The 13,779-nt window shown below is 32.9% G+C and overlaps 1 protein-coding gene across 2 annotated transcripts; it reads right to left on the bottom strand.

The window, feature by feature from the left end:
- Positions 1-2,953: 2,953 nt before the first annotated feature.
- On the bottom strand, positions 2,954-10,272 carry LOC110465302. 2 transcript variants are annotated; one of them, XM_021521015.1, is made up of 5 exons: positions 10,208-10,272; positions 8,226-8,329; positions 7,430-7,538; positions 6,276-6,375; positions 2,954-5,227 (listed from the first exon to the last, which is right to left on the bottom strand). In XM_021521015.1, the coding sequence occupies exons 2-5, from the start codon at positions 8,263-8,265 to the stop codon at positions 5,162-5,164; spliced, it is 315 nt and encodes a 104-aa protein (XP_021376690.1). In that variant the 5' UTR covers positions 8,266-8,329; positions 10,208-10,272; the 3' UTR covers positions 2,954-5,161. The 2 variants fall into 2 exon arrangements, with proteins under 2 accessions (XP_021376690.1, XP_021376689.1); XM_021521014.1 differs by having other exon boundaries at positions 10,033-10,266.
- Positions 10,273-13,779: the final 3,507 nt, after the last annotated feature.

The raw sequence follows: 13,779 nt of genomic DNA, 5'->3' as shown, positions 1-13,779 counted from the left end.
CCGAGCTATTTCGTCTCAATGAATGAAAATATTGAGTATTATTGGTAACACTAAGGGCTGATCTGCCCCTCTCATTGCAGTAATGGTTTGACACACACATTTACTAATAAAATGATAATTAAAATATGTGAACTGAAAATTTCCTGGGGTACTGTTTCGATTTGAAGGCTAAAATCGGTTGTTCTATGGTAATTTATTTAATCAATCATAACAAATTACTCAAATCGATACGAACGAAAAAATACATTCACCCTCCACTGAATATATATCTTTACAATAAAAATATAGATGTCCGTTGTTATTTTTACGTTTAATTTATTCGTTGGAAAATATTCAAATAATTCTACGCTATGTCCCTGTCTTGCTCATGAGAAATATATTCGTTTAAATTAAACTTCTAAAGAAGCTTCAAACAGATGGAACTTCCCATTTCTCTCGTTCATTCTGATAACAAATAATAGCATTTGATGTCATTGCTTCAGCAGATATTACTTTTTGCAGTTTGTAGTTCTACGCATTGAATAAAAGTCAGTTTTATGTATAGCACTGGCCAACGTAAATATATTGTTCAGAGACTTTGCCTGTAATTGTTTATTTGACTCTTGAGCAGAATTGTGTCGCCCTGGTAAAAGGAAAAGAATAGGCATCGCAGTGACCGGTCGTATCCGGAGTAAAAAGTTTTTATGTTTTTTTTTATTTTAAAATACACTTTCTATTTTTAGTTTTTACCTTGTTTGTATAAGATCACAAGTATACATTTAAGCATTGATCTGGTCCGGCTACAGTGAAACCTATGATCATATTACTTTCAGATGATATTCATAGGCAATGTGAATGCAAACTGGAAGGCTTTTATCAATAAATGACAAATGAAGGCAATTCAGGGCTTAAAGTTACAATGTACTGCTTTCAAAATAAATCTGGACTTGTTTCGGTTTGACAAGTAAACTCATTAATGTGCTTCCAGTTTCTCTTCAGTTTTGTTTTTGCCTTTTCAGATTTTTGGTTGTAAAATTAAAACCAAGTTTGAGCGAGAAACAGCTTACAGTAAGTATACCCCAGGAAACCTGGTCTTCTGATGTGCATCATGTATGTCAATGACATACCACTTAGTGTCAATTAATGTAGTTTGCATATATACATTTGTACGCTGATGAAACATTATTATCTATAGATAGTTTGTTGCAAATGTCATAATAATGCCCAAACATAGCCAAGAAAAATGGAAATCAGTTTTTGAGATGGATGAGGATTTCAACTGGCAAGATATTTATATGAATGCATTTAACCGTAAAATGGAAACAAAATTACAGACTTTCCAATACAAAATCAATCATAGGATTCTACCAACTAATAAAGAGTAAGTAAAAATGAAATTAACAACAAATCAATTATGTACACTCTGTAACAGAGAAACAGAAACATTGGAACCAATTTTTACTCAATGCTATTATGTACAGAGATTATTGGATGATTTTAATGTTTGGTATACTGAGCATGATGATAGACAGCCCTATATTGATTTTAAAGATATAGATATTCTTTTTGGAAATTCAAAGATTGGACTATTATTACACCATTTTCTGGTAATAATAAAACATCACATATACTGTAGCCGCATTAAAGACTACATTCCAAATTTTGAAATGTGTAAGATTATTTTTCACATACAATGAAAGTAGAGAAGTTTATTGCGATGAAAAGTAAATTTCTATTATCCTTCCAAAATAAATGGGGTCAATTCGAACAATGTTTAATAATAACGACCTTAATTCATTATTATTTTAAATATTACTTAGATGTTGTTTTTTTTAAATAAAAGTCCTCTCCCCTTATTAGTTTGAAATGTTTGCTCTCCTCGAATGCTCATTTGTGATATATCCGGTGTCTAGTTGGCGAATCAGGGGGTTCCCCTCCTTCCTGCCTCATATGTGTCATGCTTCAGTACATTTACTAAGTATTATATAGTATCTCTATATATTATATTATATGACTATTTAAAAGCCCTGTTTTAAATAAGTCCGTCAGCAGTCGACACGTATCATAGAAGACATATAGTAATATTTGTCATATACCTTAGTATATATAGTCACAGTATTACTATTATTATATTATATATATTATTATATCATATATATATTATGAAGGAGAAAACTTCAAAATGTATGAATACATAGATGAAATGAGTGAATGAGTGTAAACAAAGAGATAATTAATGGAAATAATAAATGTACGAATGAATGTAAACAAGGAATAAATGTAAAAGGAAGGATGTTATGAAAAGAAATCAATGAAAGAATAAGTAAACAATTGAATGAATAATTAAACGACTGAATGACAGGATGAATGAATGACAGCCCTCTTGCATGAGGACACTTTTTGTAAGGATATTTAATCAAGGGCCCCAACTCTGGCAGTATTCCAAAAATGTTGTAGGGTTATAAAAGAAAAGGTATTGACATTGTCCTTAACCATCCCTGAAAACCCTGTTTTAAGTAAGTCCGTCAGCAGTCGACACGTATCATGGGAGACATTATAAGAGGAGGAGTAACGCCTCTTATCAACATATCTTCTTTAGTCTCAATAACTTGCTACAATATAGACACAGGAGCATGTCAACTCACCTTGTCATATACCTTGGTATAGTCACAGTATTACTTACCAGGTGAAGCCACAGATTTACGAACTGAAGAAGATTTTTCACCTTAATTCTCATTGGTAAGCACTGCTTGAGTTATGAAAACTTCCTTAGTTTTTTTTGTCGCAATATTAACAAATGGTTAAGTTTGGGAACGGATTTGGGATCTGTATGNCCCCCCCCCCCCCACCATCCCCCGCTTATTAATATGAGTACGTCAGGTACGTTGTAAGATTGATATCATAGTCGCAATGAAAATATTAGCATGTTTCAAAGATGTCCAGCCTGGAAGGTGTAAACAAAAATGTGGAAGTCTTATTCAAATTTTTATTAACTATATCTGCATAACATCCTCTAACAAATGCAATACACAAACCACAAACTACACTACAAATATCACACCAAATAAAAACTAAAACAAAATACATTGAATAAAGAGTGTTGTTGCCAAACCTAAAGTGAATTATGAAAAAAACAATATTTCAGATATAAGTATATAAAGTATAAATCTACATGATTTTCAACAAAGACTTCAAACAACATTTTCTGTTGGCTAGCAGACATTGCAATACCAAATAAGGTCTTTTATATCCATACAAAACCTGACAACTTTAAAACACAAGGAATTAAATGATCCCTTACTTAAATTAAGTACAAAATATTAATGTAAATTAAAAAAAATATGTGAATGACATTCATCCCAATAAAAGAAATTGTAAATGGAAGTGATTTCTGTCTATACAACAGTACAGTAAAGTTTAGAAGAAGAAAATAATATACTTACATGAATGTAATGTTTGATATAGAGTAACATTAAACAAATATAACCATGAACATTTCAGCAGTAACAGTACACAACAAAGACATTATATCATCTACGACCAGGATCGATAACAGTAGTAGAAGCTGATGTTGATTTTCTAATTTTGATTGAGATTGAATTTACCGGTTATTGATGTGCATGAAATTTTCTAATTTTGATTGAGATTGAATTTGAGCGGTTATTGATGTGTAGTTTTGTTTGAAAATCGAAGGATTCCGTCAATATAAACCAAGTGTTTCTATATGTCATCTCTGCTTGGCTGACCACATTAAAACTCTACTACAATATCAATACAGGCATAGGTATTAAATTCTGCCACAAACTTATTTTAGTTCTGCTTCTGGAACAATTTCATTGTTTCATTTTAATGCAATATCGTAGCTAGTCAGCAGTCTTACAAACTACTATCGGACGTAAAACTATTTATCTGTATTAAAAACAAGGAATTTTCGTGTACGAGAAAACACATAAATCCACAAATGTTATAAATTTGCCGAGTTTTTTTCAACCATCGTAGCTAGAAAGTTTTCTAATTCAAAAGATAAACTATATATGGAAGAAGAATGGTGAAATAACATTTTGGAAATTAAGTTAGAGTAAAGCAATGTTTTCATCATCTAAGAACACACTAAAACCAAAACATTTGATCTTTTAATAATGCACTGTAAACTTTCTAAACTAAAAGTCATTTCAGTACATGTACATCATTTTACCTATAATGTTTTGGTCTAGATTTCACAGAAAAACAACCATGCTGAACATCAAATATATCCAAAAGAAGTAATTATTTCAAAAAAAAAAATCGATCTATATTTCTAGCACTGTTTCATGGCCATAACTCATTGTAGACAAGACATCACATACAAGTATACAGGAATGAAGATAAAAGTTTATTGATAAAAAAATAAAGGTTCATTTTGTTTCAAGGTAAATACAACTTTAATTCAGGTTTACTTAATACTCTTAGCACTAATAGTGTGTTTTGCAGCATAATTTGTACATGCTCTTTCTTTCCAAAGAAATGACTCAAATAAACTGATTTTTGTTTAAGTCTCATTATCATTTTTTTTTTATACAAGACATATCCTTAATTAATTTAATCCAGTGTTAATGCCTATATAGTAGTATCTAATGAGGGGAGATGACCCGGTGTTTATGTATATGATAAAATTAGTCCTTGTGACTTTTGCAGTATAATTTGTAACTGCTCTCTTCTTCTGGTCATCATGATGTAAAGACTAGCATTGCAACACATACTATTGGGCTATAACAAACAATTCAGTCTGTTGTTACCCAATTAAGACACTGAAATGAATTCAATAAACAGTACGATTTTCCTAAAAGTCTCATTATCAACTTAAAACATTATCCAACAAGAGGAGATAATCCAATATTATACCTGCATGGTATTATTAAACGAGACAATGTAATCCTATGTTGATGTCTATAATTATGTTCATATATGTTATCCAACGAGGGGAGGTAACCCAGTGTTAATGTCTAGCAACAAGAAATCACATCGTTATTATGTATAATGTACAGTTTATAAATGTGAACTATAAACTAAATGCTGTGTTAGAATATTCCAGGATTGTCTCTTAAAGTAAAAACTGTCTTTGATCCTCTCTGAAATCCTGACTACAATAAATGCTGTACTGAACCATTCTAAAGGCATTGATGATGATGTGTTTTATTTTTCACTAAAGTTTAAAGTTTCCATCTTTCAAATCCTTTTCTATCCGCAGGAATGCCTGCTTCTTCTCCTTCTGTAAACCAAAGAAAACATAGCATCTGAATGAAGTTATCATATTAAACAGGGAACAATAGACCCAATGGGCCTGCATTGCTCACCTGGTATAAATATCACACTTGTAATCTTTAAAGTGGACTAAAATACAGCTACAGGCAGATTTCAGTGTTAAAATATTTAAGCATATGACGCCTGTGACCTTGAATGTCGAACAAGGTCATTAGGTTGAACAGAGTTTATAGTCTTCCAACCCAGCATGCTTCTGGCAAAATATCATTACCCTGGACATTTTGGTTATACAGAACAAATCATTTAAAGTTTTAACATATCTTGACCACTGTGACCTTGAATATGGGCGAAGGTCATTCACTTGGTAGTGCATCATCCCAGCATGTTAATGGCTAAATATCATCACCATTGGCCTTTTGCTTATTAAGAAAAAGTCTTTTAAAGTTTTTTAACATATTTGACCCCTGTGACCTTGAATATATGTCAAGGTCATTCATTTGAACAAAGTTGGTAGTCCTTTACCGAGCATGTTACTGGCAAAATATCATCACCTTATACCTCTTGGTTATCCAGAAGAAGTTGTTAAATGGTTTTTCGCTTTGGACAAACTCGGTAGTCCTTTATTCCAGCATGCCACTGGCCAAATATCATCATCATCCTATGCATTTTGGTTATTCAGAAGACGTTGTATTACAGGTTTTTAACATATTTGACCCCTGTGACCCTGAAAGAAGGTCAAGGTCATTCATTTAAACAAACTTGGTAGCCTTTCAATCCAGCATGCTACAGGCCCAATATCAGTTTCCTGAGCCGTTTGGTTATTGAGGAGAAATTGTATCACCCTGAAACTCCATACAAAAAACTTATTTCCAGTTGCAGTTCCGCCATACAAGAAGAACTAATTTGGCCATATTGAATATCCCAGATAACTTGGAGCTCAAGAAAGTTTAGTATCACCGTGAGTACCCAAGGTTTGAGATTAAGAATCTATTGGAGTACTATTGGAATATATTACTCCCCAAAACAGGAATGAGATAAAAAGATTAATGACTCACCTTTAGTCCCCCTTCAAGGTTTGAAGTTTTAATTAATCCTTTAATGACGTAATTAAATCCATACAAGTCATTATCCTTCCTTGTCCGAACTCGCAGCTCGCTGTAAAAAATAATGAGAAAAGGAAATAAAATAAGATAAAAGAGGACAGAAACAATATCTACGAAACTCATGATAAAAATAAATACCAAAACATACAAGTAGAAAATAAAGCAAAAATATTAAACTAGTTCAGTCCTGTATGCTTTTACAGTTTTATTGTCCAAAGGGTGAAATTAATGTAGGAAACTTAAGTAATTTTTATCTTGCTGGGAAAACTTTTAACAAAAACGATCACGAACTTGACTGCAATTTTTAATGTACCCTGCAATCTTTTAAGTCTCTTCTAGCTAAAAGCTGAATGTTTTAAATAACATTTTTTATCATTGTGTATACAACACAGTCCTTTATCTTGTTAAATGTATGCCCTGTCTGTGATACTCTTTAATCTGTGCTGTTTTAACAGAAATCTGTGATCATTGTTATCATTTCTGTAAGTAAACCTCCGGGTCAATTTTAATTTAATTTAAATCAAAGATTATTCTAAATGGAAAACGTTTTTAAAACATGCATCACCTCATTTGATGGAAATAGAGTAAATTCTAAGTCACACCAAGAAATGATGCTAAATCCAAAGTTACTGAAGTGTAAATATTGGTCACAGTGACCTACATTTCATAAATTGTTGAAGCAATTATCACTGTGTATCCATACGAAATAAAATTTGACACAGGCCTGATAAGTACTTCCAGAGAAATAGCGATAACAATCTTCATCAGTCAAAATCTAAATCTATCATGGCTGCTTGGCAACTATATTGTTCTTCAGATCAGTCTCAAAATAAAAACATAGACACAGGGAAACCTGCATTACATAGAAGAAGAAAAATAAGAAAAAAATGTCCAGTATTTCCCTGAGAAAACGTGACAATAATAAATGTTTAAGGATGGATGAGAGAGCATAGATGAAATGCTACATCAACATTCCACCATCATAGCCATCTGATGAGGCGAAGTTTTATCATTCAGGTAAATGAAGGTAAAGTATGTTAGATAAAAAGTCAGGAAATTAAACATGCTAGACAAAAGGTCAAAGACAGGACAGAGGACAGACTCACCTTTGTGCCTCATCAAAAGTGACGCTAAAAGCCAGTTTTGTAAAATCACCAAGGTCTTTCCTCTCTATCTTGAACTTTCCATAATCCGTTTTGTCTTCCACAATAGCAACTGTCATTAAAAACCAACAACAGGTAATATTCAGTGAAATTAATATACATTTTCTATAAAGAAGTGTCAATATAACACACCAGTCATTTAAATGAATCTTAACGTTAAGATGGCGAGTCTTTATTACAGAAATTAGGCTGATTTATGAATGTTACATAAATATATAATGCCGAATAAAGATGAAAAGAAGTTGGAATATTTTCGTATCAAGGGTGTCGTAACATGACTAATAGTCTATGATATACTTTTACTGAAGTTGACCAGAATTTGAGGAACTGGCGAAAAAGATAAAATAATAAAATGTTCCCTACTGTCAATCAGGATTATATTCATTATATTTTAAGAGATAACTTCTCATTTTACCTTACTTTGTGATACTTAGTTTCTAACCAGGTAATTAAACATAAGGAACAGGTGGGGACATCTTGATGGACTAATTGGCAAATTGCCTAAAGTACATAATGATGTCACAAATGCATTTTAAAAGTTTTTTCATGCTTCCATTTGCTGTGAGGGATATTCTCAGGTTGACTCAGGGCACTGTCACCCTATAATAAATGTGATAAATCTCTTATATTGGTAAATCATTTTATGATTTAGAATGATTTATTTATATCGGCTGATCCATCATTAATTACCATCAAGTATAAGTTTTTGGTCAATCTGGTCTAATTTACAGACACTTACATTGAAGAGCCGAGTAATCTCCCTGCCAGTTGGATGCCATGTTTTTCAAACCTGTTGTACCTGGCTCACTGCTGTAGAAGACTCTTCCTTTAGAAATAGGTTACCTATTTCAAACAAAACAAAAAGGTTGGATCAATTATGAATTAGTAATCAAGAAGGGCAGATTTGTCAGGCTTTAAAATGCCAACAACACTAAACGTTAACTGTGTGGTATACTGAAACACTAACCACCTTCTTTATAACAGTTGTCAAAAATTAACTACATTCTAAACGATATTACTCAATCTTTCCTCCCTTTTCCTTATAAAGAATGTATGAAGTTTGCTTTTGATTTTATGTTTGTCTTGTTAGAAAGATTCTCTAAGGAAAAAATTGAAATGAGACTGTGATGTGGTAGAATTAATAAAATATTTCCTGTGTGACCCGTACAAAAGCCAAACTGTTAGTCAGAGTTGCCAGTGCTTTGTCTTGTACTCCTGGACTCATCAGGTTACTAGGCTCCAAATGGAATTATCTATACAACAAGATGCCCTGTATCGCTCACCTGTATATGTTTAAAGTACTTGATATGAGATATAGCACTCAATGGTAGTTACTGTATGTACATATACTTACATTCTGTATGCTTTGACCCATTGACCAAAATGAATTTCATTTTTTGCATAACACCTATAACCTCATCACTGCGTATTGATATACTACAATGACGAAGTACAGGGGGTAGTTGGCGACCGGTAGACGATTGGAGAATTCAAAGCACTTAAAAAATGTTAATAAATTCACTAACACGATTCATGGAATATATCCAGAAAGCTAATGTTGTTATGACCTCATGAATGTTGAAAAAATAAATGTCATTCCTTAAATGAAATTTCAAGAAGATCCATCCAGTACTTCAAATGTCAAAATCCAAGATGGCGTCCGGGTGACCATGTTGTTTGAATGAACACATCCTAATAGTAACAGGCACTTCTAGATAACTTGATAGACAAAATTAGGATAAAATCCCTTTATCCTTTACAGTAGAAAAACGATTTAAAAGTTTTACCTCTATTATCCCTATTGGGCCTCTCTCCTCTGCCCCTAGGGGCCATTCCCACCGTTTATAGAAATGAGAGTGCCCTTTAAAATAAGGATGGTCCAGACCAAATTGGGATGAAATCCCTTAATCCTTATGGTAGAAAAAGGATTTTAAATGTTAACCTCTATTTCCCCTATTAGCCCCAACCCTCTGCCCCCAGGGGGACAACACCCACGTTTATAAAAACTTGACTGCCCTTGGCCCAAAGATGATCCAAACCAAATTGAATTAAAAACCACTTCGCCATTCAGGACTAGTATCGTTTTAAAGGAGAAGTTGATGGATGGACGGATGACGGTGGATGCGCCATGGCATAAGCTCACTTGCCCTTCGGGCAGGTGAGCTAAATTGCATCAGTATTTTGTTCTCATTTGAGATTATGTAAATCAATTAAATATTTAATAATAATTAAACAGGAAATAAGAAGTGTTTCCAACAGCAATCAAATCAGCCCCTACCGCACCCTCCCAGCTATCCAGTCGGCCGTTCTTACAATGGTGCTAAAAGGAAGTAAGTTCCTTGTAGCAGGATGTAATTGAGAAGCGTAATCATTTTTTAAATGTTTAATACTACAACTTCCTTATATATAATATGTGTGTCCAAGGATTTATATTTATGTTTATGTACCAAGCACCTGCCAGTGGATATAACTCATTAACAGGACCCACAGGGTCACGCAACTACTATCAATAGTGATCTTATATGCGCCCCTATCCAATAACGTACCTGGCAGTTGAAGGTCAAACAAGTAGTAACAAGATCAATAATGACAATATTAATAGTTGCGTTGTGCAGGACCTGTCTTTACTCCCTTATAAAAACAAACTAAACCCTTGTCATAGAATATCACTAAAACAATTGCTTCATGCACGCAAGCGTTTGCAGTTTAAATCTTGTAAACCTGTGGAGTAGAAGTCCCTGGTCAAAGTGTGGAACTGAAAGCAGGACGGTAAACAACGAAACGAAACCGGAAAACAAAATTTTAAACTAAAAGATGGAACGGTATGCAATCTTTTATCCGGATTGCAGTAAATGTCGTTCTGAAGAAAGAAAACACATCAATACATGTGGCTACATACTTAACGTACAATGACAATGGCATTTATCGTTTCCAATTGTGTTTTTACAAGTCTCAGTAGTAAGACCACAATGGTGAACCCAATTTGAAGTTGCAGGTGAAATATTTTGTTTTCAAATTATACCGTTCAGAAATAAACAAGAGGAGTGAAACATCAACAATCGTCAATACACAAACGACCAAACTGGACTAAAAAGTCGATTTAAATAACAACAAAATGCATACACTAGGCGTGAAGAAAGTTGATCATGACCAACCTAAATCAAAAGAATACGATTAAGAAGGGATCCCGATCGGAGCAATAAAACAGTGAAGAACTAGTGAAAAAAATCACTGATGACTCGACGGGTGAGATATTACTGCATGTTGCATGTGTAGTTTCATGTATAACATTTTGTAAACGTTTCAAAAAATCCCATTGCATATTTTGACGGGAGACATCGTGATGGGGTCACACTTGATACAGTCCAATTTTAATATTAATAGTTTGATATTTTTTAAGGAGGGAAGGCGGAGGCACAATCGGCGCCAGCGAAAATCAGAGAGGATTTTGTTTGTATGTTGTATAATATTTTGGAGAAAAAGTACTCTAGTTACCATTGTACATCTCCTGTCCATTGTCCTTGTTTAAGAAAGAATACGTACTATCGCAGTGTGCACAAGACCGTTGTTCGAACTCGAAATCTATCGAACCAGGGCAGAATGTAATCAAAGAAAGTGTTGTTTGTAGACCCCTGGGGAAGTTCATTGTACAATGATAATAAGAGCATGTGTTCCAGAAGGGTAAGAGTCTTCTGCTTCCAACGATCGGTCCAGTCCAGTTCCGCTACATTACAAACAAAACGTGTCAAGCGAAACATGTCCACAAAACTGATTTATAATAACTGTTATATACATACACAGATTACGCTAGATTTCAATAAGCCAGCCAACATGTTCTGACGTTGCATAGTTACGAACGACTACGACTTCCGAGCTATTTTGTCTCAATGAATGAAAATATTGAGTCTTATTGGTAACACTAAGGGCTGATCTGCCCCTCTCATTGCAGTAATGGTTTGATAAACACATTTACAAATAAAATGATAAATAAAATATGTGAACTGAAAACTTTGCCACAAATTTGCATTTCCTGGGGTACTGTTTCGATTTGAAGGCTAAAATCGGTTGTTCTATGGTAAATTATTTAATCAATCATAACAAATTACTCAAATCGATACTAACGAAAAAATACATTTACCCTCCACTGAATATATATCTTTACAATAAAAATATAAATGTCCGTTGTTATTTTGACGTTTAATTTATTCGTTGGAAAATATTCAAATAATGTCCCTGTCTTGCTCATGAGAAATATATTCGTTTTAACTAAACTTTTAAAGAAGCTTCAAACAGATGGAACTTCCCATTTCTCTCGTTAATTCTGATAATAAATAGTAACATTTGATGTCATTGCTTCAGCAGATATTATTTTTTTGCAGTTTGTAGTTCTACGCATTGAATAAACGTCAGTTTTATGTATAGCACTGGCCAACGTAAATATATTGTTCAGAGACTTTGCCTGTAATTGTTTATTTGACTCTTGAGCAGAATTGTGTCGCCCTGGTAAAAGGAAAAGAATAGGCATCGCAGTGACTGGTCGTATCCGGAGTGAAAAGATATATCTTTATTTTTAAATACACTTTCTATTTTAAGTGTTTACCTTGTTTGGATAAGATCACTATTATACATTTAAGCATTGATCTGGTCCGGGTACAGTGAAACCTATAATCATATTACTTTCAGATGATATTCATAGGCAATGTTGATGCAAACTGGACAGGCTTTTATCAATAACTGACAAATGAAGGCAATTCAGGGCTTAAAGTTACAGTGTACTGCTTTCAAAATAAATCTGGACTTGTTTCGTTTTGACAAGTAAACTAATTAATGTGCTTCCAGTTTCTCTTCAGTTTTGTTTGTGCCTTTTCAGATTTTTGGTTGTAAAATTAAAACCAGGTTTAAGCGAGACACAGCTTACAGTAAGTATACCCCAGGAAACCTGGTCTTCTGATGTGCATCATGTATGTCAATGACATACCACTTAGTGTCAATTAATGTAGTTTGCATATATACATTTGTACGCTGATGATACATTATTATCTACAGAAATCTTGTTACAAATGTCATAATAATGCCCAAACATAGCCAAGAAAAATGGAAATCAGTTTTTGAGATGGATGAGGATTTCAACTGGCGAGATATTTATATTTAACTGTACAATGGAAACAAAATTACAAACTTTCCAATACAAAATCAATCATAGGATTTTACCAACTAATAAAGAGTTAGTAAAAATGAAATTAATAACAAATCAATTATGTACATTCTGTAACAGAGAAACAAAAACATTGGAACCCAATTTTACTCAATGCTATTATGCACAGAGATTATTGGATGATTTTAATGTTTGGTATACTGAGCATGATGATAAACAGCCCTATATTGTTTTTAAAGATATAGATATTCTTTTTGGAAATTCAAAGATTGGACTATTATTACACCATTTTCTGGTAATAATAAAACATCATATATACTGTAGCCGAATTAAAGACTACATTCCAATTTTTGAAATGTGTAAGATTATTTTTGCACATACAATGAAAGTAGAGAAGTTTATTGCGATGAAAAGTAAATTTCTATTATCCTCCAAAATAAATGGGGTTAATTCGAACAATTTTTAATAATAACGACCTTAATTCATTATTATTTTAAATATTACTTAGATGTTGTTTTTTTTAATAAAAGTTCTCTCCCCTTATTAGTTTGAAATGTTTGCTCTCCTCGCATGCTCATTAGTGATATATCCGGTGCCTAGCTGGCCAATCAGGGGGTTCCCCTCCTTCCTGCCTCATATTTGTCATGCCTCAGTACATTTACTAAGTATTATATAGTATCTCTATATATTATATTATATAACTATTTAAAAACACTGTTTCAAATAAGTCCGTCAGCAGTCGACACGTATCATAGAAGACATATAGTAATATTTGTCATATACCTTAGTATATATAGTCACAGTATTACTATTATTATATTATATATATTTTTATATCATATATATATTATAAAGGAGAAAACTTCAAATTGTATGAATAAATAGATGAAATGAGTGAATGAGTGTAAACAAAGAGAGAATTAATGTAAATAATAAATGTAGGAATGAATGTAAACACGGAATAAAATGTAAAAGAAAGGATGTTATGAAAAGAAATCAATGAGAGAATAAGTAAACAATTGAATGAATAATTCAACGACTGAATGAAAGGATGAATGAATGACAGCCCTCTTGCATGAGGACACGTTTTTTGAGGATATTTAATCAAGGGCCCCAACTCTGGCAGTATTCCAAAAAT

This window comes from Mizuhopecten yessoensis, unplaced genomic scaffold (assembly GCF_002113885.1).
Source record: "Mizuhopecten yessoensis strain PY_sf001 unplaced genomic scaffold, ASM211388v2 scaffold11069, whole genome shotgun sequence".
Lineage (NCBI taxonomy): Eukaryota > Metazoa > Mollusca > Bivalvia > Pectinida > Pectinidae > Mizuhopecten > Mizuhopecten yessoensis.
The sequence above is the reverse complement of the archived record's forward strand: the minus strand, read 5'-3'. Positions and strand labels throughout refer to the sequence as shown.

Excerpts from the sequence above, each read along its gene's own strand:
- LOC110465302 (XM_021521015.1), bottom strand. The coding sequence starts at position 8,265 with ATGGCATCCAACTGGCAGGGAGATTACTCGGCTCTTCAAT. Across the intron at positions 6,376-7,429 it reads ACTTTTGATGAGGCACAAAG|CGAGCTGCGAGTTCGGACAA; the intron begins GTGAGTCTGTCC and ends TATTTTTTACAG. Across the intron at positions 5,228-6,275 it reads ACCTTGAAGGGGGACTAAAG|AAGGAGAAGAAGCAGGCATT; the intron begins GTGAGTCATTAA and ends TTTGGTTTACAG.